At 40.0% G+C, this 24,252-nt stretch overlaps 1 protein-coding gene across 23 annotated transcripts in view; it reads left to right on the top strand.

Annotated features, from left to right (window-relative positions):
• KCNMA1 (potassium calcium-activated channel subfamily M alpha 1) overlaps window positions 1–24,252 on the top strand; it is a 929,290-nt gene that overhangs the window by 892,581 nt on the left and 12,457 nt on the right. For 15 of the 23 annotated variants that reach the window (XM_043983958.1, XM_043983956.1, XM_043983955.1 and 12 more), the window contains 4 exons: window positions 15,572–15,766; window positions 17,488–17,606; window positions 19,168–19,392; window positions 21,763–21,791. In XM_043983958.1, coding sequence (XP_043839893.1) covers window positions 15,572–15,766; window positions 17,488–17,606; window positions 19,168–19,392; window positions 21,763–21,791 — 568 coding nt within the window. Of the gene's footprint in view, window positions 1–15,571; window positions 15,767–17,487; window positions 17,607–19,167; window positions 21,792–24,252 lie in introns of those variants that run through there. The other 8 variants (XM_043983962.1, XM_043983959.1, XM_043983963.1 and 5 more) reach the window with 1 other exon arrangement.

Here is a 24,252-nt window from a genome sequence, read left to right as displayed (position 1 = left end):
TCCAACCACATCACTCTCTTCATCATCAGAGGGAGTGAGGCTACAAATCATTTTCCAAATTGAACCATATGACTGGACATTTCTTTTTTCTAAACATGCATGGCCAGAGACTTTGGGGGAGAATAAAACAAATGCGATAATCAATATCATAGGTCAATGTATTGGTACTTACATGAAGATGATACACCTATATCCATCTTTTTTTTTGGCTGGACAATGAGGGGTAAGTGACTTGCCCAAGGTCACACGGCCCGTAAGTGTCAACTATCTGAGGCCAGATTTGAACTCAGGTCCTCCTGAATCCAGACCCAGTGCTCTATCCAATGTGCCACCTAGCTGCCCCCTGCACATATATTTAAAATGTGCCCTGTGATAGAGATAGGGCATGAACCCATAATTTCATTGGCATAGGAAACTCCTGGATGAAAAAACTCCTTATAATGATACAGGTCAGTACCTTCTCTACCCTATGAGAGAGTACTCCATATAACAGGAGTTCTTAAAGTTTTGGGGTTTTTTTGGCAACCTATGGATCCATTCTCAGAATAACGTTTTTAAATAAATCATAAGATAAAATACATAAGATTATAAAGCAAATCAGTTATATTGACTTATTAGTTATCTTCATACATACATACATAAATACACAGAAATATACAACAACATGGACCCCAAACTAAGAACTCCTAGTATAGGATCCTAAATTCAGAGCTGGAATGGGTGTTAGAGGCCATAAAATCCAAACCCCTCATTTTACAGAGGAGGAAACTGAGGCACAAAAGTTTAAGTGAATTGCCAAAAATTACACAGCTGTTGTTTGAGGTGAGATTGGGAATCCAGGTCTTCCTGACTCCAAGTCCAGTGCCCTATCCAATCCTGCACATTTTCTCTGTCCTGAGTTGGAAGGCATTTATAGATATGATATGTTGAAAGCCCCATTTCTTCCTTCTGGCCTAAAAGAAAAGGGAGCCAAAATCCTTCAAGAGACTCTTTGGAAAAAGAACATGAATAAGTGTAATGGAAATAGGTCCAACTTGATTTGCCCACTGATAACTAGCTTGTTTATTATCTATCAAAATACTATTTGGATATTATTTTAGGCTAGGTTCTCATTATCTAGAGTACAGAAGTTCCCAAATGAGGTTTCAGAATTGTGTGTGGTTCAATGAATAGCTAGATTTAAAAAAATACAAAACAAAAACAACACAACAGAAAAAAAAAAACCACTCCAACTATAAATTAGTCAATTCATTTTTTTTGGATTGTTAGTCTTTATTCCCCCTTCTTCCTTTTCTTTATGATAAGACCCGGGCTTAGTCGAGTATTGAGAAGAGCAGTTATAATTAAAAACAGCTAAGAAAGAAATTGAAGGGAATTATACAACATGAGTGAGAGCCTTCCACACAATGGGAACGGGAGAGAGAACATATTCCAGTTTAGGCAGCCTTTAACAAACAATGCTGAAACACAATTCTATTTAGATGTGGTGATCTCCTTTTTTTCTCACCCTCTTCTCCAAACTGCCATTTAATCAGGTGTCTAAACACTCACAGAATATTGTCCCTCATAATTCAACTCCTGCTGCTCACTGCCTCATTTGTGGAAGGAATAATCTTCCTATTCATCACAGCCATTCCCAGAGTAACAGATAGGAATTCTACGGATGCCGTGTCATGGTGCTGTACAAATCAACAGCACAAATACCTCATGAGGGAGAGAATAATTACATTTATGCCTAGATAGCTCTGAGTAGAGCATCACAATTTGGAAATACATTCTTCAAGTTGAAATCAGGGTTCTGTTCACAGGGCAGGTGTGAGGAGGCTTATAGTAATTGATCATTGGAGCCAGACAACATGGCAGCATGCTGTAGCTGAAGTGTATTGCTGGTCCTCAAAGTAATATTGACCCATAGTTCATCCATACATCTGGTTGAAAGAGCAGGGCCTGCCCTTGGAGTCTACCATCCAGTATTTCCAAATGTCATCTGTCAGGATCCTTTGGGGCAGCTAGGTGGTGCAGTGGATAGAGCACTGGCCCTAGAGTCAGGAGGGCCTGAGTTCAAATCCAGCCTCAGATACTTAACACTTACTAGCTGTGTGACCCTGAGCAAGTCACTTAACCCTAATTGCCTCACCAAAAATAAAGAAAAGATTCTTTCTTACATAAGCTCTGACTTTTTTCATAACCAAGATGGGGGTGGGCTCGGGGGGGGGGGGCGGGGCGGGGCAGGCAAAAGGGAACCTTCCTTCATCCAGGACTGGCAATATCCTCCAATGTGCCAAGATCCCATTTGTCACTGGCCATAATTTGATATCTGAAGCTCAATTATCAACAAATTGTTGACCCAAATAATAAGTCCTGGTTCCCTCATTGTAGTGGCAAAAAAAAAAAGAAAGCAACAATATTCTTTTGCAAAATCAATGGCTTGATACCATGTCTCCAGTTAATAACTAACATTTTTATAGTAATTTGGAATCTAAGAACCTCAAAACAACCATTCAAGGTAACAGGTACTATTATCCCCTTTTTATAGATGTAGAAACTGAGATTCCAAGAGGTTAAGGTATTTGCCTACAATCATGCCTTATGTGGGATTTGTACTCAAACCATGTCCACTATATCAAGCTACTTCCCCACGTCTACAATGATGCCTGAAAGTATGAAAGAAAGAATGGCAGGGGGCATCTAGGTGGCACAGTGGATAAAACACCAGCCCTAGATTCACGAGGACCTGAGTTCAAATCCAGCCTCAGACACTTAACACTTACTAGCTGTGTGACCATGGGCAAGTCACTTAACTCTCATTGCCCTGCAAAAAAAAAAAAAAAAGAAAACAATAAAGAAAAAAAAGAAAGGAAGGAAGGAAGGAAGGAAGGAAGGAAGGAAGGAAGGAAGGAAGGAAGGAAGGAAGGAAGGAGGGAAGAAAAGAAAGAAAAGGAAAGGAAAGGAAAGGAAAGGAAGGAAGGAAGGAAGGAAGAAAGAAAGAGAACAAGAACGTCAGGTTCAAATTCAAACCCTAGCACTTTCAAACAGTTATCTTCGGCAAGTAACTTAACCTTCATCTCTCTGAGACCCAGTTTTCTCCACAATAAAATGAGGCATTACCCAGTTTTCTCCACAGTAAAACGAGGGATTTGCACTAGGTGATCTATAAGTTCCCTTTTGAGAACTTATAAGTTTTCTATGATTCTGTTACCCTATAATGTTTAAGCCTTAGTTTCCTGTTTTGTGAAATGGGGATAATTAGCATTATTGAATTTTCCTCACTGGGTTGTAGAACATCATCATGAACCTTGTACACTTGAAAGTACTTTAAGGATAAAAAGTTTTTATATATGATATAATGTTTAACACGGGATAACATATTAACTTTATAATTATCATCATCATATTGAATCTACTGTCAGATGCTCCAATTCAGTGAAGTAATATAAAAAGGAACATCCTCATTAATTAATTAATGTGTGTTTTTGTCCTGAGGGTAAAAAGAGAATCAACATTTTTGGCCTTCAAAGGAATCTATAAAAATTGAGGTTCAGAAGACACAGAGCCCATATGAGATGTCCCAAAAATCTTCATGCCATTTAAACCTTTAATATATTTTTTAAAACAAACTATACCGTGGAGAGTTCACTTGTTATGTGCTCTGGTCCTCTCCTAGGCAGAGATATGTAGCAATTTGGACATTAATAGCTCAACTGGAATGAGCAAGACCACACATTGTTCAGGGAAGAAACAAACAGCATTTATAGTTAATACTCCTAGACATTAACACTAATGAGTTGGAGTTTATGAATATGTGCATGTGTGGATGGGTGTATTCATGTATTTAATGAAGTTCATTTTTACAGTTGGATTAAACTGGAACCCTGCCCCTTTCTCAACAAACAAACAAACAAACAACAACAATAAAGAGATATAGATTGGCCCAATCTCTAGAATATGGTACATTGGAAAGGGAAGTTTCCCTTTATGGAAGAACCATGGTTATCTCATTTTCTAGACATTTAAGAACCATTAAAAATGTTTTAAGGCATACTCATCATAGCATAACAAACTATTCAAAATTTTAAATAAAATTGTATTTTTCAGTTATCAATAATTTATTTTCTTTCCTTCCCAAATCTTTGCCTCTCCTCTCACATGCCAATAAAATAGGAAAGTTAAAAAAACCCTTTGTAATAAATATGCATACTCAAACAAAACAAACAAACAAATCCCTACATTGACCTTGTGCAAAAATGTCTGCCTCATTCTGCATCTTGAATCTGTCACCTCTCTCTTAAGAGGTGGCTAGCATGCTTCATCCCCAATCCTCCTTTATTATAATAGTTGGTTATCTCCAGTCATCCTGATATATATCTTGCCACTGGACTCAGATGGCTCTGGAGGAGAGAGTGAGGTTAGTGACCTTGCACAGCCATGCCTCACTTAAATCCATTTCAGTGCAAGTTATGACATCACCCCAATGTCATGGTACTCTTCAAGAAGGAAGGGCAAACAAACAACAGCTATTATACTAATCAGTTCTTAAATCTTTCCATTTTGTTCATTTTTTACAATGTTCTTATTGTATAAGTCGTTGTCCTGGTTCTGTTTACTTCACTCTACATCACTTCATGCAAGTCTTTCCAATTACTCAAAAGGCAGTTTCCCCATCTCTCTCCTGCCTGGAGCAAAGCAGGCACTGTCCATTGAATTCATATTTTAATCAAAGAGTATTTCCCATGCATCCTATCATGTTACCTTCTTAGAATCATTACCATACTGGCTTGACCTTGGACAGGGTCAGATAGTCTTGTGGAAGGAGAACTAGCCCTGAATTTAGTTCTAGTTCCCATTCTGCTAGTTAATCAAGAATTATTTTAGTTCTTTAAGCCTCAGTCTTCCAACTATAAAATGGGAATGGTATTAAGCATCCCCCCCTCAAACTCCTAGGGATGTGAGTAGGATAAATTGGAAACTCAGAGGTAAAAGTGCTTTTGAAACAAAAGCCATAATATGTAGAAAATACAAAGGATTATTATTATTTGTTGCTTTTTTCCCTACAAAAGATTGGATTTTTGTGGGGGGTGGAGAGGGAGAGGAACCTTAAAGTAATGAGCAATTAGTGGATATATAAGGGAGGGTAAAAAGGGAAAGAAACAGAAGAAACAAAAACTTACCTGAAAGTATGATTATCAAAATAATATATTCAGGGAAAAATACCACCAAACCAGGGTTCCCCCAAGAGCATAGCAAAGTCTGTCTATTGGCCAAGTTTATCATTTGCATGGAATAAGTCACGGGGTCATTGGACTTTGGATTATCCCATCCAGACATTGTCATAGAATTTTAGGGTTAAAAGTAATCTCAGTAGGCATCTAAGAGCATAGCTTCTACACAAAAGGAATCCCCAATGTCACACACCCAACAAGTGATCATCTAGTCCCTGCTTGAAGATCTCTCAAAAAGGGAAACCCATCCCCTTTTAAGGGAACCTGGGTCCCCTTTTGAATAGTTTTAATTATTTGGAAGCTTTTCCTGACAGAGTATCAATTTGAAATTCTTGCTCATTCTTGGTTCTGCCCTACTGGGGCAACCAGAACATAGAGCATACATCTTCCCCTTCTGAGACATCCTTTCAAATACTGGAACATAGCTATCGGAACTCCCCTGAAACTTTCTTCTTCCAGCCTGAACATCCTCAGTTCCTTAGTCTCCCCTCACGTGACAAGGATTCAGGGTTCTTCACTATCTTGCCTATCCTCTGAATACTCTCCAGCTGATCAATGCCCTTCTCATACTGCAGTGCCCAGAACTAAAAGCAGTACTCCAAGAATGGTCTGACAAGGGTTGACTCAGCGAGATGATTACCTCCTTATTTCTGAAAGCTATACCACTCTTTTTTTTTCCCTGGGGCACTGAGGGTTAAGTGACTTGCCCAGGGTCACACAGCTCGTGTCAAGTGTCTGAGGCTGGATTTGAACTCAGGTCCTCCTGACTCCAGGGCCAGTGCTCTATCCAATGTGCCACCTAGCTGCCCCCAGCTATTCCACTCTTAGTGTAACCCAAGGTCATATTAATTATTTTGGCTGCCACATAGCCCTGGTGACTCACAATGAGCTTTCAGTCCATTAACAGCCCCCCCAACTGTTATAGATGACTTTAGCTCTATCCTAATTGAATTTCCTTTTAGTAAATTCATCCCATTGCTCTCACTTGTCAAGATCTTTGGGAATCGTTACTCTGCTATACAGCATGTTACTTATGTATCATGTTAGCTATGGGGCAGCTAGGTGGCTCAATGGATAGAACACTAGCTCTAGAGTCAGGAGGACCTGAGTACAAAATCTTACCTCAGACATTCACTAGCTGTGTGACCCTGGGCAAGTCATCTTACTCCAATTGCTTTAAACATCTAGGGTCATCTCTAGTTGTCCTGATCTACAGCTTGCCACTGGACCCAGATGGTTCTGGAGGAGAGAGTGAAGTTGGTGATCTTGTATAGCCCACCCTCACTTAAATCCAATAAATTGCAAATCATCATGACATCACCCCAATGTCATGGTCCTCTTCAAAAATGAAGTACAAACAACAATATCTATCCCTCCTGGTTTTGTGTTGTTGGAAAATTTGATGAGTATGCCATCTTTGCTTTTATCCATTGATAAGAATGTCAAATAGCACATTGCCAAATTCAGATCTTTGAGATACTCCACTGGAGACTGGTTGCCACACTGATGTTGAACTGTTAACTATTCTTTGAGCTATTCTTTTCAATAGATTCTTCTCTGCAGGAGCTTCATGTTGTAACAATTGTTAGTCCTTAGGTCTGTTTGCATGTAGGCTCCATCCAGTCCAACCCAACCCAATCCAATGCAATCTAACCCCATCTAATCCAATGCAAACTAGCCCAACCCAATCCAATCGAATCTAATCCAATCCAATAAATATTTATTAAATGTGGGGGGGGGAGGTTCTCCTTTCAAGGATTTTTCAAACACAGTGGGAATTGGAGGATACACCATGTAAGCAAATAATTGGGAACCTTTCATTCACGGTATGTTTGTCCCTAGTGCTTGGCATATAATAGACACTTAATAAATACTTATTGATTGATGAATGGATCAGTGAGCATATATATGATAATTTGAGGAGGAGGCAGAGAGGAATAAGTACAGTTATCAGGAAAAGTTCTCTGCAATTCAAGGTAAGTCATGCTGTCAGGCAAGAGAAATCCCAAGTCACCCTTGTGGCTACTGGCTTAGTGGCAGAGATGTTGATCTTGGTAGGAAGGAGTTTCATTTATGGAATAGGAGTGTCCACTCAATTTAGAATGCAGGACCCTAGTCTCATAATTTAAAATAAAAAACTCACATTTATATAGTACATAGTTTGCCAAGCACTTTTCACAATGAGCATAGTCCAATGGAGAGAATACTGGTTCTGTAGTCACAGAACATGGGTTCACTGTATTTATCTTGTCTCGGACATTTACGGTGTTATTCTGAACAAGTCACTTATTCCCTCAGGTTCCTTATCTGCAAAATAGAGATTTGACCAAAGTGGGGTACCCACCTCGTGGAGGTGCCGTGAATATAATGATATAACATATGTCAAATTCTTTGTAAACCTTGAAGTACTTGTGTAAATGCTAGCTATCTTCTTTGATCATCACCATCACCACCACCACCACCACCATCATCAATTATCCCCTGTGTGATTCTGGACAATTTATTCAACCTCTCTTTGCCTCACTTTCCTATTATGTGAAATGAAGAGGTTAGACCTCTCTAGAAATGATTCTATGATCCTCAGCCCCATGAAGTATAAAATATGACTATTACTACCACTGTTTTACAGATAAAGGAAATTGAGGTTTGTAAAGGTTACATAGTTATCTACTCATATTCCTATGACATATTAGAGCATAGACTTAAACCCAGGTCTCCCAGCTTCTAATCCCATGGTCTTCCCCTACTCCCCACCCCCACCCCACCTCATGCTGAATCAAATGTGGCCCAAAGTAGATGGAAAATAGCAAATGGTTCTCTCTCCTCATAAGGAAAAAAAAAATTACTAAAAATAAAAACCTACACCATGAAAACTGGCAAATATAAAAATGGCAGCTATGACATGGAAAATGACAATTTTAGAGCAATTATAAACGCAAGGCAAAGTGCCATTAAAGTTAAAGCAATGTTATTAAAAGATGTGTTAATTTTCAGTTAAATTTTCTATAAAAGACCAATTAGTTTAAAAGGCTTGACAGCATTAACTATGAAACATAAGCTCTGATAATTATACTTAGAAAAAAAAAGAATGCTCTAGCACACTAGAGAACAGCCCCAAACATTTACACCCAACCAGAGCTGCCTCAGTCTTCAGAAACTGGGCTAGATGGCACTGCGGGCTCAAATATCCCGATTAGAATTTGCTTGTCATTTAGACAGTGGTTGGTGTTCTTTTCACTGTTCAGTGCTCTGTCTTCTTTCAGAAATCACAGAAAGAGCAAATACCAGGGCCTTCAAAATGATCAAATCTAAGATTCTCCTTTAACAGATGAGGAAATCAGCCCAGAGAGGTTCTTATCTGCCCAAGGTCACCCAGCTAATCAATAGCATTATTCATTCCACTATACCTTTGCCCTCACGGGCAACAGACAAGGTCCCAACTAAGTTATATTATGCTATCTGTGGTGCTCGAGGCAAAGTTCTACAAATTATTTTATAAATTTCCTGTAAATAATTTACAGGTGGGGCAGCTAGGTGGCTCAGTGGATAAAGCACCAGCCCTCGATTCAGGAGGACATGAGTTCAAATCTGGTCTCAGACATTTGACACTTACTATCTGTGTGACCCTGGGCAAGTCACTTAATCCTTATAGCCCTGTCCCCCTCAAAAAAATTATAGGTGGTGTCATGAGGACCAGATACCAAAAAGTACATCCCATGGGGGCTCAGTCTGTATTGAATTAAATAAGTAATTATTAAGGGGCCAGCAAGTGGTACAGTGGATAGAGCACCAACTCTGGAGTCAGGAGGACCTGAGTTCAAATGTAGCCTCAGATACTTATTAGCTGTGTTACCCTGGGCAAGTTACCTAATCCTGATTATCCCCCCTCAAAAAACAAAACAAAACAAACAAACAAAAAAATTATTAAGTGCCTACTGTGTGCCAGAGGCAACATGGTATAATAATAAAGAACTGTCCCATGAGCCAGACAGACATGGATTCAGGTCCTGTCTCTGACATATTACAGGCTGGTTGACTATGGGCAAGTAAGTTAATGTCTCAGGGTTCTATGCAACTCTCTAAAACTCTTTGTTCCAGAGGAGGTGCTGACTTCATTGGTAGAGAGCGTTTCTTCATCTTTTTTTTTTTTTTTTTAGTGAGGCAATTGGGGTCAAGTGACTTGCCCAGGGTCACACAGCTAGTAAGTGTTAAGTGTCTGAGGCAGGATTTGAACCCAGGTACTCCTGACTCCAGGGCCGGTGCTCTATCCACTGCGCCACCTAGCTGCCCCACGTTTCTTCATCTTAAAGTGCCTTATCCCCAATAAGTGAAATCTTCAATCTAGTCCTTTTCACCATATGACGGAGATGGGAAGACAAAAATGAAAGAATCCTTGCCCACAACGTGTTGACAGTCTATTGGGAGAGTAATTTGTATAGAAATAATAATCCTAATAATAATAGGTATCAATTATAAAGCATTTTAAAACTGGCAAAGCACTTTACATATATGTTATCTGATTTGAGCTGCACAATAACTCTGTGAGGTAGGAGATATTAATATCCCCATTTTATAGATGAGAAAACAGAGGGTAATTGAGGTTAAATAACTTACTCCAGGTCACACATTTAGTAGGTTCTGATTCCAAATCTAGTGTTCAATCTTTATTGTTGAGTCATTTCAGTTATACCCAACTCTTCCTCCATTTGGGATTTTCTTGACAGAGATACTAGAGTGGTTTTTCATTTCCTTCTCCAGCTCATTTTACAGATGAGAAACTGAGACATAAAGGATTAAGTGACTTGTCCAGGGTCACACAGCTAGATTTGAACTCAGGTTTTCCTGATTCCAGACCGAGTGTTCTATCCACTGCACCACCTAGTTGCCCAATCTACTGAGCCAATTAATTTGACAACTATGCCAAGTTTTTTTTTTTTTAAGTAATTTTATTCAGGGGAGAAACTAATAACTCAGAGGGACATGTCAGGGAAGGCCTTTTACAAGAGAAAGCCCTTGAGCTAAGCCTTGAAGGTAGCTAGTGGATTCAAAAGGCAGAGATGAGGAGAGAGAACATTTCATTAGCTCATATATAAAAGACCGACTGGGCAAAATCAGGGAGTAAGAAGATGGAATGTCTTTTATGGGAAATGCCAAATAGGGCAGGTGGGGTGGGATATTGTAACCCCCAAGTGCATGAGAAGGAGATCTATGAAATCAGTGGGGAAAGATCGATTGCGGCCAGTTTGTGAAGAACTTTAAATGTCAGTGATATTTGTATCTTGTCACAGAAACAGACAGGGAGCAAGGAGTTATTGAAACTTCTTGAGCAGGGGAGTGACAGACTAGTCAGCCCTGTGGTTTAGAAATATCAATTTAGCAACTATGTAGAGAGCGGTTTGGAAAATGTTCAGACTCATTTGTGAGTCTGTACAGAGCAACTCTCCCCCAAATGGAATGCCTGCTGATAGCAGCAACAAGGACAGCATCAGGTATAAAGCACTGGGCAAATACCTTTCCCTCTTTACACCTTAGTTTCCTTCTAAGTTAATTTCTTGCTCTAAATCTATGATTCTGTGTTCGCTTAATAGAGCCTAAGATTGGATGGGCTTCATTAGCTACCTCTTATCAAGCTTTCAGTCCACTCAGATCTCCAGATCTTTTTCAGAAAAATTGCTGTCTATTCATGCTTCCCCCCTCTGGAAAATTTTAAACTCAAGCATTTTTCCTTATTAGAGTTCATGTTATTTAATTTATCCCAATGCTTTGGCCTCTTGGAATATTTGTGAATCCTAACAGTGGCATGAGATACATCTGTTATCTCTCCAGTGGTATAAAATTTGGAAACTGGAGAAGCATGTCCTTTTATGACTTTATCCTAGACATTGATGACAAAACTGAAGCAGCACAGGGGTCAAACATAGAACTCTGGGGCACCTGGAGACCTCTTCTTCTGAAACCTTCATGATTTTTCTTCATTCAATGAATAATAGCTATCTGGGAAAATTGTACTGGCATCGCTGAGCCTATATTTTTCCACATTTTCCATAAGAATAACACAGGAGATTTTATCAGTTGTTTTGCTTATAATCTAGGCAAACCATATCCACTGCATTCCCCTGATCTGCCAGGTTGGTAACCCTGTCAAAAAAGGAAATAAATCTGGAATGGCCATACTAAAGAAGACTTCTTGGGGCAGCTACGTGGATCAGTGGATAAAGCACTGACTCTGGATTCCAGAGGATCTGAGTTCAAATCTTGCCTCAGACACTTGACACTTACTAGCTGTGTGACCCTGGGCAAGTCACTTTTTTGTTTTGTTTTGTTTTTTGTTTTTTTGTTTTTCAGGGCCATGGGGGTTAAGTGACTTGCCCAGGGTCACACAGATAGTAAGTGTCAAGTGTCTGAGGCTGGATTTGAAATCAGGTACTCCTGAATCCAGGACCAGTGCTTTATCCACTGTGCCACCTAGCTGCCCCATGGGCAAGTCACTTAATCCTCATTGTCCAGAAGGAGAAAGAGAAGGAGAAGGAGAAGGAGAAGGAGAAGGAGAAGGAGAAGGAGAAGGAGAAGGAGAAGGAGAAGGAGAAGGAGAAGGAGAAGGAGAAGGAGAAGGAGAAGGAGAAGGAGAAGGAGAAGGAGAAGCAAAGAAGAAGTCTTCTCGATATTTCATGTCACCTTGAATGAATAGAGATGCTGATAATAAGAGATGGGAAGGAAGAGAAGGGAAGGGAATAAGCATTTATTTAGTACCTGTGTGCCAGGCACTGTGTCAACCACTTAAAAATATTATCTTAATAATTATCTCATTAATAACAATAGGGGGCAGCTAGGTGGAGCAGTGGATAGAGCACTGGCCCTGGAGTCAGGAGGACCTGAGTTCAAATCCGGCCTCAGACACTTAACACTTATTAGCTGTATGACCCTGGGCAAGTCACTTAACCCCAATTGCCTAACACACACACAAAAAATAAGAATAATAATAATAGCTGGTGTTTATATTTTAAGGTTTGTAAAGTGATATATGTGTATATATCCATATGTATATGTATGTATATCTCTTTATACATAGTCTCATTTGATTCTCATAACGACCCTATGAGGTAGGTGCTCTTATGATATCCATGTAACAGAAGAGGGAACTAAGACAGAGAAAGATTACAAGACTTGCCTAGGGTCACACAACTAGTAAGTAGTTGAGTCAGGATTCAAATTCAAATCTTCTGGACTATGTACTATACCAATTAGCTGTCTCTAAGTTGAGAATCATCTGTTTCTTTGTGTGCATGCACATTCTGAGCTTTTCTAAAAATAGTTTGAATTATTTTCTCTGGGTAGCTCCCTTGGGGCAGCAGTAAGCAAAGCAGAGAATGCAATTAGGTGCCTAACCCATGCTTGTACTAGCATCCTGTTGCATAGATAGTGATAAGGTTGTGAGGAGAGGGACACACCAGCTATCAACATACATGTCCTAGCATGTGTATTACACTCCAACTTTTATCATTTATGTGTTGCTCTAGATAGACCGGACCATTCCTTACAGCTTTGTCATCACCCACAAAGAGACTCTGAGCTTTTCTAATTATTATCTGAATCGTTTTCTCTGGGCAGCTCTCTTGGGGCATCAGTAAGCAGATCAGGAAATACAATTAAGCACCTAACCCATGCTTGTACTAGCATGGTAGTATAGTTATACTAGGATCCTGTTGTATATATCAGGATGAAATTGTGAAGAGTGGAACACCTTATATATCAACATGCATGTCCTAGCATGCTCTAAGTTCCAACTTTTAGCATTTATGTATTGCTCTAAGCATACTAGACCATTTCCATACAGTTTCGTCATCACCCAAAAAGAGACCTAACAACTCAAATTGCATTCCTCATGCACGAGTCGTTGCAAGGGTTGCTTTGTACTTGATTATTTGGGAACCAATAGCAGAAAAGAGATGTTATGTATACAAGTATACAGTATTATTTTTAATTATGACAGATTTGCATAGCTCAGAAGAGTTATAAATTTACATATATACATACACATACACATAGATAAACATGTATACATACACATCGGCAAACATACACATACACATACATATAGATCACTTTCATCACAGTAGCTCTGAAGAAGGGTTGGGGAGGCACTGTTACAACCATTTTGTAAAGGAGGCCACATAAGCTCAGAGAGATCAAGGGGACTCATGCAAGGTCACACTGTAACAAACAAAGGTAAGACTTGAAACCAAGCCTCCTGAATTTGGGGTCAATGCCTTTTTCACTGCCCACACCATGTTGCCTTTTCAAAATCCAACATGCACTACCTATGGCAATGCTGCTCCAGCTAAAGAAACACAGTTGAAGAGATAGAATTGAGTTACAGGACCAGCCTGGGATATAAAGTATGTGTCACTGTCAAAAGACATGAGCAGCATAAGATTCGGTCACGCCACTTTGGAGTGACTCACTCAGAAATCTTGCCTTTTGATAAACAATTTTAAAGGTATTGTTTTCTGTGACAATGAGCAGCACATGATTTCATAACCAGGTCATTTCACTACTTACTCCAGCATAGAACTGAGCACACAGTAGGCACCTGATACAGATTGTTGACTAATCAACTGAAAAGATGAGACCATTTCACAGTAATATATTTCAACACTGAGAAAGGAAAAAAACTGTTGAGGTCAAGTCCTAAAGATGGGACAAAAATGAATCTTCTATTTTGACAAGAAAAACTATTTTGCAGTTAACTTTAAAGGAAGATCATGGAGCCATAGAATTTTTATACTAAACAGGAGGCCTTAACAGTCATCACAAGAAGCAACTGGGGTGCAGATATGTTCAGAGATTTGTTGATGGTCACAAAAGTGATTTTGACAGAGATGAGACTAGAACCCTTGCACCAATTCTGGTCTCCTACCATCTTTGCCCAAGCAATGAGACTGAGGAATGTCCTCTCAAATATTTTTTTTTTTAATCAGTGTTGTCATTGCCCCTTCTGAAAAAAATCTTTCTTTAATCTTTTCTTCTCCCCCAATTATCCCCAGCCAGTTACAAGCAGGCAGTGTGATATGGAAAGAATCCTGAAACTGGGGGTCAGGAGAAATGGATTCGAATCCTGAGTCTTAACAGTAATTAGCATTGGGGCAACTAGGTGGCTCAGTGGATAAAGCACCAGCGCTGGATTCAGAAGGACCTGAGTTCAAATCCGACCTCAGACACTTGACACTTACTAGCTATGTGAACCCCCTGGGCAAGTCACTTAACCCTCATTGCCCTGCCAAAACAAAACAAAAACAAACAAACAAAAATCAAACCAGTAATTAGCCTGGTGACATATCAAGTAACTTCACTTCAAATATTGGGCCTTGATTTCTTCACTTATAAAATTACAGGGTTATGTTTGATTTTCTCCAAAGTCCAATCAAGCCCTGACATTCGGTTATAAATATCTTATCAACGCAAGAGATAGTTTAATCTATTTGATTTCAGATACTTCTTTGGGCTCCTTTCACACTGGACTGTGTCACTTTAACCAAGCTTGAAAGGCACTCATTTGGCATGAAATTAATTTTTAAATGTCCATTGTTTTCCTCCCAGACTGGTGATTTTATGGATTTTGGCAAAGCGTCAGTGGAGAGGAAGCCTTTCTTAATAAGCCACACTTAGCCTAGACCCTAGAGGTTTTAAAAGGAAACAGCAGGATCCCAGCTCATCATAAATTTATCTGGCACAGATTCAGGGTATTTAAATTGATACACACGTCTATGTCTGAACATTAGCAGAACATGTCCTAAATTGTTTACCACATGGCCTCAGGATGGCTCCCAGAGGCCTGGCCCAGTGACACATCCCAACATCAGTGGAATATACAAGCCATTCTCTCTCTGGTGCATTGGTGGCCCGTCACTGCAACTAGTCCGGTCTTTCTCAGCCTCAAAGCTGGGGTAAATAGTGCCGTCAGAGCCCAAGTAAAGCTTCCCTTTAGAGCCTGAGTTTTATAATTCCATTTCCTTAAGCTCCTTGTTAGCCATGAAAGGATAAGAAATGGAGGCAGTCCTTGTCTTGCCACTAACACCAATTATGGGAAACATAAATCATTCAAATTTTAGTTCTTTAATAAAAATCTGCCTGAATGGGTCTTTAAAAGGAAGACTCTAGTGTTGAAGCCTAATGGGATAGAAGGGAATAGAGTAATTGGAGGCTGCTGTCTTTTCACTTCCAACATAAAATTATTTGAAGAGACAGGCCAGAACTTTGAACAGGAGAAACCCAGAAAAGTTGTAATTTGAATGTCTGCTGTTGTGACTTTAATGGTGTTTTTTGCTTAAGGAGAGTTTCTTTCATATCCCTAGACATACTTCAATGACAATATCCTTACCCTGATCCGGACGCTGGTCACGGGAGGAGCGACTCCAGAGCTGGAGGCCCTGATTGCTGAGGAAAATGCCTTACGAGGTGGCTACAGCACCCCCCAGACATTGGCCAACAGGGATCGATGTCGGGTCGCACAGTTAGCCCTGCTGGATGGGCCTTTTGCAGATTTAGGGGTAAGTTTCTGAGCCCCTTCCCCTGTTTGACAATGCCCGTTTTGCCATCAGTTTTTAATGAAACAATAAGAAATCAAGTATTTCATTTTCTCTCCCTACTCCCTCTATCTACACCCCCCCCCCATCTGATCAATGATCTATTCAGGACGTTTTTTCTATGAGATGGGTGGCTCCTGATCGGCAATTCTCCTGAAAGTTCCATTGAATGATTCTATTGTTCATCTCCTGCTTCTTAGCTGGTCTCAGCTAACTTTCCTCTGACCAGGCAAGACCTTGCTTGGGTCAGTATTGATAAAGACCAAGGTACCTATGAAAAAGTCCCAGGTGCTGGTCTAAACATTTCAGCTGCCATTTAGAGAGCCCTTAGGAGTTTAAGACCACAGAACTAGAATTGGAAGAGACCACAGAGACCATCTAGACTACAAATGAGGAAACTCGGGCCAAGAATGGGCAAAATGACATTTCCCAAGGCAGTACAGATCTTGGAAGAGGTAGGATTTGAACCCATGTTCTTTGAGACCTTTTTGCACTGGTATTCACCAAGCTCTGTGCATTATCTCAGTTTATCCATCCAACAACTTTCCCAGAAAGGGAGCATAAGTAGCATTAGCCTTCATATAAAAATGAGGAAGCTGAGCCTTAAAGACATAAAAGGTTCTGTCCAATGCCCCAAAACTAGAAATGGAGGGGCCAGGACACAAACCCAGGTCCTCAGAGGTTCATTCCAGCCTACTCTCTTTCTACAGTGTGTAATTTCTATCTCAAACAAATATCTGGTGCCATAAACCATTTCCCTTATGTGATTCCATATGCAAATGGTGATATTGGTAGTAGGATAAAATACTGGACTGGGCAGGCATTTGTTTTCCCCTGGTTAAACCACTGGATTAGCACCAGCTACGGGAGGTCATGTAGCTGCCTATAAGGATCCACTGAATTCACAATGCAGTTTCATAACAATTGCATTTGCTTTCATGTCCCATGTTGGCCAAGTGATGGTTGTGTTCGCTGTCCCAGTCAGGTGGAAGGCAATTGTGAAATGATCAGAGCTGTGATTGCCAGTAATTCAGAATTCAGACCTTGGCTCTTGGGAAACACACTCCCTCCCACCCTCTCCCCGCCATCGCCGAGGTCTGCAAATTGTGCTTTTCACACAGTCCTTACCTGCAAGTGAGTGTCACCCTCATGCTTGGTGGCGTCTCTCCTCCTTACTGGGGTTTTAATTATCACTAGGGCAAGTTTTGACAACACCGTCAAATCAAGCAAAGCACAGCCCACTGGGTCCTTGAGAGCCAGAGCAAAGTTTAATCACTCTTTCAAAGGGACCATATTTCTCCTCTTTTCCTGAGTGAAAGCTCTCATTCCCCAAAGCTTTCTGCTTCCAATTAAAATCAGATTCGCTTGCTCTTCTCCCAAGTTCAGCCAGGCCTGCTCAGGTGAAGTTGCTGGGGAACGTCCCAGCTTGTGCCCATCATTACCTATTCCAGGAGATTGTCACAGCCAACTACAAAGTGTTAACCAGGTGACTGCTTTGTGCCTCTACTACTGGCACAGATAATCCATCTGAAGAGTCGTACCCTCATCCCTGAAGGGATTCTTTAATATTCTTTCCTCATCTCTATTCTCAGACAAATACAAATTGCATATTGATGTATATGTATACAACATATACATATATATGTATGCATATATGTCTATTCTTTTCATTTGTTATCTCCTAGGATGGTGGTTGTTATGGCGATCTATTCTGTAAAGCCCTGAAGACCTACAATATGCTCTGCTTTGGAATTTACCGGCTGAGAGATGCCCATCTCAGCACACCGAGCCAATGCACCAAACGGTGAGTGCTTTCTGCCGCTGCTCCCAGGCGTGGAGCACTAGGTGCCCACTCAAATGGCAAAGGGAGAGAGCCACAGGCAAGGCTCATGTCTTCAGTAGAAAAAAAAAAATGGTTCTCCTCTCCAGAGATCCAACACCCACCCACCCCTAGTCAAATTGGTGGTGTCTCTCTTAGTTAATTATCTAAGGTTAAGGTATCAGGATAAGGAAAAAGCATCAAAGAGAATGCTCATCACATCCTATGAGCCAAAATAGGAAATATTGGTACATGTACATATCTATAAAAATGTACCCTACATCTCACCAGCTATGTCTCACTGTGTTTGCATAACCCCAAATATTCATATGTTTCATGTATTTATAGACCAAGCACCTGCTTATTAAATACATTTTTATGTGTATCTTTTGCTTTTACATAGCCTAATTTCCTCCCATATCTCTCCCTTTTCCCTTCCCAGAGAGCCATCCCATATGTACTTAAAAAAAAAAAAAAGCTGAAGAATGCGGTTATTTGGATATTTGGCATTGTATCGTGTCTTTTCTACTATATTAAAAGATCATAAGATGATAGATTTGATGCTGAAAGGGAATTTAGAGTTCTAATGTTACTGCTTCATTTTATGTAGGAGAGGGAAACTGAGGCCAGAAAGGTGAAGTCATTTGGCCAAAGTTTCATAGGTACTAAGTGGCAGAGGTGAGATTTCAAGGTCAGGTTGTCTGACCTCTAAATTCTTTCTGTTGTACCAAAAGAGACTCAGGAGACAGGATCCTGGGTTATATACTCCTTGATCTTCAAGAATCCCCAGTGAGGTTTAGTTTAAGGGTGTGACCATAATGCAGACAGAAGTAGATCCTTTGTCATGCGTTCAGTAGTGAGGGAGTGGGGCTATCTGGGGATTGGTGGTAGAGCTGGGAATAAAAGATGCAATCCAGGCCACCTGACTTTAAAATAGCAAATACTGTCCTTGATCAGAATCAAGCTAAGGTTTTTATACTGGTGGAACTATAAAAACACAGGGCAGAGACAGAAAGATGGGTTTTATGTCACTAACTACAGGGGGAAAGAACTTAGAAAGCACATGGTCTAGGACCGTGCTTAAGGAAGAATTGAGCCAGAGCATACAATTAACAGGTCATTTTCCCATCTTCCATATTTTGGCTCTGTGCGGGAACCAAATATCTGAAACATGTGAGGGAGCCTGTTTAGGACAATCAGAACATCAAAGGGTTGGAAAATTAGCTTTCATGGAAACAGATGACTAGATGAGATGATTTCTTGAAGCCATTAATTAATGGATTGGAAAAAAAAAACCCTTCTAGGGAATATGCTTGGAGCTGGAAATTAAGAAAAGAAAGGGAAAAAAAAAACCAGTTCTTAGCCTCCTGAAGCTTACATTCTAATGGGGACACATCCATACATAGAGATGAATATAAAGTAGATGGGAGGTAGTCTTAAAGGAGATCTCCTAAGGGTTCTACCTCTTCAAAGATTAGATAAAGAGTATCAGATATTCCTTACAATTCTTGTCTCCTTGAAGTGCCCCTTTTTCTTTCTTTTCCAGATACGTCATCACCAACCCTCCATATGAGTTTGAGCTTGTGCCCACCGACCTGATCTTTTGTTTGATGCAGTTTGACCACAATGCTGGACAGTCCAGGGCCAGCCTCTCTCACTCTTCTCACTCCTCCCAGTCCTCAAGCAAGAAAAGTTCTTCTGTTCACTCCATCCCCTCCACGGCAAATCGGCAGAACCGCCCCAAGTCCAGGGACTCTCGGGACAAACAGAAGTATGTGCAGGAGGAAAGACTTTAATATGTAGATCCACTCCCACCGTGTGTGAAATTGTATCTGCCACTCATTCCCCCCAGTTGGTGTTCCCAACAGTAACTTTCCTTGTCCTCCCCCTTCCAATTTTCTCCCCCTTTTTATACACACATTTTGCATATGTATGATAGTGTGCATGTGACTGTCATTTTTATTTTACCACCATAAAACCCTTAAGCACAACAGCAACTAAGCAGACAGACGGACCAAAAGTTATTTATGAGTCTAGGGGAAAAAAAATCATAGGCATGCTAAAAACATAAATAACTCACTGCAGAAATGATTCTACAGATTAGTGGAGAGAGGCTATTCAGTGTGAACACTCCTTAGCAAAGGCAGAGCTATATGGAAAAAATTCTAGAATGTGGAAGTGCTGATGCATCAGGGGGCTTTGGGGTATTTTTTAAAATACTCACAAGAAGTTAGTACATTTATTCAAAACAAGCAAACAAAAGGGGGAGAACTAGTGATTATCTCTACTCTCTGAGATAAAACGTTGAGAAGTATTTGAGAGGCCTACCCTCTGTTTGGATTATTATTAAACACCTATGTCTAGCAAACTAACATCAGGGATTCCTTTTTAAAGGCCTTTCTGATTCATGATCTTCTTTTGAAAAGTATTTCTATCCCACTTTTTAAAAAAGAAACAGTAACAGTATTCCAATTCTGGAGACAGCAAATTCTAGTCATTTAATTTAAGCCAAAGGGGGTCTAATTGCATATTGAATTGTTGGTCTGTCTCTGTGTACAGTACTGCCACATAGAAAACTGTTTTTTTTTTCTTTTTCCTTTTGACATTTGGGATGAAAAGCCATATGTATCATAAATATCAGATGTAAGTCATTAAAAACTGCCTTCCTGGGACTTTTACATCTTTTCAAAGGTGAATCACTCACCTTATGTACAGAATAAATAATGCTCAGAAAAGAGCAAGTATTTTTCCACATATCCTCAAGGGATTTTCACCCTCCCCCCAACTTGGTTGATTTGTGTAGGCCCTGATCCCTGGCACTGTGTGGGTCTGATACAATGAGACAGCCAAGGAAGATAAAACAAGAAACAGATAATATTTTTCTAGGTCGCAATGTACAAAAGTAAATCAGAGTGTGCAATCGAGGCGGAGCCCACGAAGACCAAAGGCAGCTGTACCCTTAAGAAATCATGGTTGCCGGCAACATTGTCCTCAGCTGTCCAAGAGAATTGAAGGGGTTAAAAAGTCCTGGACTAGGTTTCTTTTTAAAGGAGCAGAAATCCTCTTTATGCCTTGGCTTGTCCAGAAAGACTTTCATTAGCCAAGTGAAAGAAGAAGGGGAAAAAAACAACAACAATAAAAACAAAAACCCACCACCTGCAGACAATAGTCAAGGAGGGAAACAGTGGGCCAAAAACTTTTGGTGCATCCTCTTTTATATAGTAGTTAGAGAAAAGACTTGTAAACTGCCTTTCCTCTCCCCAAAATGCAGAAGTCAGTGGTCTTCAGGCAGGCTATTCACATGCCAGTTACAGAAATACTTCCTCATAATCAGCCTATCCCACTACAGCCAAACTGTGGCACCTTTTGAGATTGGACAGCTAGTGGGAAGAGACTGGCACGGTGAATAGGAAAGCATGTTTTGGTTGGTTTGGGGATTGTTTTTTTTTTCCAATTCTCTTAGATGGGTCTGGGGAGTAGGGGTGGGGGTGGGGGACTTGGGGAATGGGCATGAGAAAAATGCCACAGCTGTACCAGCTTGGAAGAGATTTATGATTCTTATTTCAGAGCATAGGTTTTTGATCCCCTACTCTCCTAAGCATGGTATATATATATATATATATACATATATATATGTATATCTATATATCTATATATCTTTTGGCGATTTGCTTGCTGTGTGAATGGACAAGCACTTTTACTGACAAACCCAGAGAGGCTTTGCCTGCAGGCACCTCCCAAGAGCCCTAACAACACCAGGGTATAGGGGCAGCACAGGGTTCATAACAATCATGGGTGGGGGTGGGGGAGAGTAATCACCTGCTTATATATATACATATATATATATATAAATATATATTAAGATGGGTTAGAAACCCTGTGAGTGGAAGGTATTCTCCAATTATTTTTGTCCAAATATATATTGAGATATATATAATATTATCTATAACTATATATAACTCTATATACACTAGTTCTGGATCATGAAAAAAATTTTCATGCATCCTTTGCAAAGGAGGTTATAAAGTTACGCCCTCAGAACATTTATAACTACAAGGATGTGCCAGTTAAAGTGCTCAACAGGAAATATGACAGTTTAAAAGCATTGTAAAACTTACAGAGCTTACTTCTCTCTCTAAAGTGCAACAAGGATGAATAGAATGGGCCAAGGTATGATCATTAATGGTTCTGCATGCCCTAGCCTCTGCTGTGGGTTTTCTTCTATAACGCTGTCCTTGTGAAAACTTGTGGAATTAAAAAAAAATCAACAACAAACAAACAAAAAAAGGAGTTACAAACTTTATTCTGTTATTGCTTTATTTTATCGGGTTTTTTTTTTGTGGTTTTATTTCTCTTTGCTTCCTCCCCCACCCCACACACACACACTCCAACTTCCTCTGTCCCTTCCCTCACCCCTCATCTCCCAAGTGGCCAAGAGCAATAAGGCTGAACTGCTGCTGCTGCTAGATTTCCACCCCCCCACCTCTCAGCCTTCTCCTTCCCTTCCCCACCCGGATGTTTTGGTTGTTATTCTTGGGTTTTTGTTTTTCTTTGGGGGGGGGAGTGATTCACCTCTCTTCAGCTTGCCTTTAATCTGCATGTGTCCTCACTGTCCCACCTGATACCTTGCTCAAAGTCCAAAGTCATTTCCCTCTCATTTGGTCCTCTCCCCACCATCCCATCTTCTCCATCATCAGTTTGTCCACATCTTTGAACATCTCTCTGTTTATCTTGGCAATAGCTACTGAATCAAGTCATGATGCCAGTTGATAAACCTTTTTTTGGAAAACATGTGCAGCTTTTCCATCTGGCAAACCTGCTTTTCTGTTAACTTTTTTCTTCCTTTATTTAAAAAAAAAAACTATTTGGAAGTAGGAGGAACGATTTTGAATGACCAATAGGAATGTTCACACGCGTGTTAGTTTGCTATGCCCTCAATTTAGAAGTTATTTGACTAGATGTATAATATTTGGTCCACTCTCAATTATTTAGACCCTGGTTATTTGGTTTGGGCATTAAATATACACTTCTCTCCTGTCTTTTCAATGTGTTGCTTCCCACAATGAATGCTGATCAGAGGCTGGGTGCACACAAAGGGGAAATTAATTCAATTTCAAAACAACAACAATGTGGCTCCTTGTTAGTATGTCTAATATGATTTGATGGGGATGAAGTGAGAACTCTCCTCTGAGATGGGATTTGGGGATTATCTGTACATTTCATTAAACTTGTGAGCTAACCCTGTTCTCCATTAACACAGATAATTGAGAGTTGACTCTATTTGTATAATAGTGTGTTCAGTGTTGCTGACGGAAGGGAATTCAATTCAACAAACATAAATTAAGCACTATTTTATTTACTAAGGAGCTCTACTAAATCAGTGATATAATTGGAGCCAAGAATGCCTTCGGAGTGCCAATAAAGTCCTCTCCACCACTCTTTGCTCCCTTCCTCCTAGTAGAATTTGTACATTTCTCAGTGTGGGATGTATCTCTCTACTCAGAGAAAGGAGAGCACATACCTTGTACCTTCTCACACTCATTTCAAAAACAAAACAACAACAACAAAAATACATACAAAAAAAATCAAGTAAGGATATAAGAACAAAGAGCCTCAGTGTTATTTTGAAAGAAAACAGTACCTTTACAAGGGGGACATATTAGAAACTCACTTAATCACTTCCTCTAGCCTAAGATAGAAGACATTTTCTATTCATTCAGTCCTATTTGCTTTGACTTTGAAAAGAAGCCATCAAATAATTTGATGTGATACAAGATACTGTAAGAAATCTTGTTCATCCTAAAATGCTAAGGACTTGATTTAAATCATTAGTTTTTTAGTGATGGGGATGAAGTTGTGAAACTCTTGTCTGAGATGAGATTTAGGGATTACCTATATTCCCCAGTGGCCAAATCTAGGTATCTAAGAGGAAAGTTCCTTAGATTTAAAAATAAAAAATCAATATTTGTGCAAAACCAGGGGCTTTGCCAAAAAATAAAAATAAAATAAAATAAAGATTTATCACCCTGAAAGTTCAAATGTCATTAACAAGTATAATAATAATAATTATTATTATTATTTAAAATTAGCCCATTAGATTTACTTTCAAAAGAATGTCCATGTGTTGAGGTTTTCCATCAGTCCCTTAGCTGCCACTGTGCATGTATAGTTCCACCTTTCACCCTGGTGTGTGTATTCTAAAATGAGGCAGGGATGGATTAACTGTGCCTTTTTGGAGGAGGAAGGGAACCAACCACCTTAGATCAATTACCTGGCAAACATTTATTAAGTACTCACTATGTGCCAAGCACAGAACTGAGTGCTGAGGACACAGAGTCAAAAGTGAAAGTCCCTGCCCTCAAACAGCTTATTGGGAGAAACAACAGGTACTTACAATAGATACAGTAGAAGGTAATTTGATGGAGTAACACAGGCTCCTGGTGGGGAGGGGATCGGGAAAGGCCTCGTGTTAGAAGGTGACTTGAGCTGAGTCTGGAAGGAGCCCAGATGTGTAGAAGGGAACCTTTTGCTTACTCTGCAGCTGTAAGAAGAGTTCTACTACAGACAATGCTAGCAGTCTGTCACATTTCTCTAACAATTTACCTCTAGAGGGAGAGAAGGCAGGACAAAA

The sequence above is a fragment of the Dromiciops gliroides genome, chromosome 2 (genome assembly GCF_019393635.1).
Source record: "Dromiciops gliroides isolate mDroGli1 chromosome 2, mDroGli1.pri, whole genome shotgun sequence".
NCBI classification, from domain to species: domain Eukaryota; kingdom Metazoa; phylum Chordata; class Mammalia; order Microbiotheria; family Microbiotheriidae; genus Dromiciops; species Dromiciops gliroides.
The sequence above is the reverse complement of the archived record's forward strand: the minus strand, read 5'-3'. Positions and strand labels throughout refer to the sequence as shown.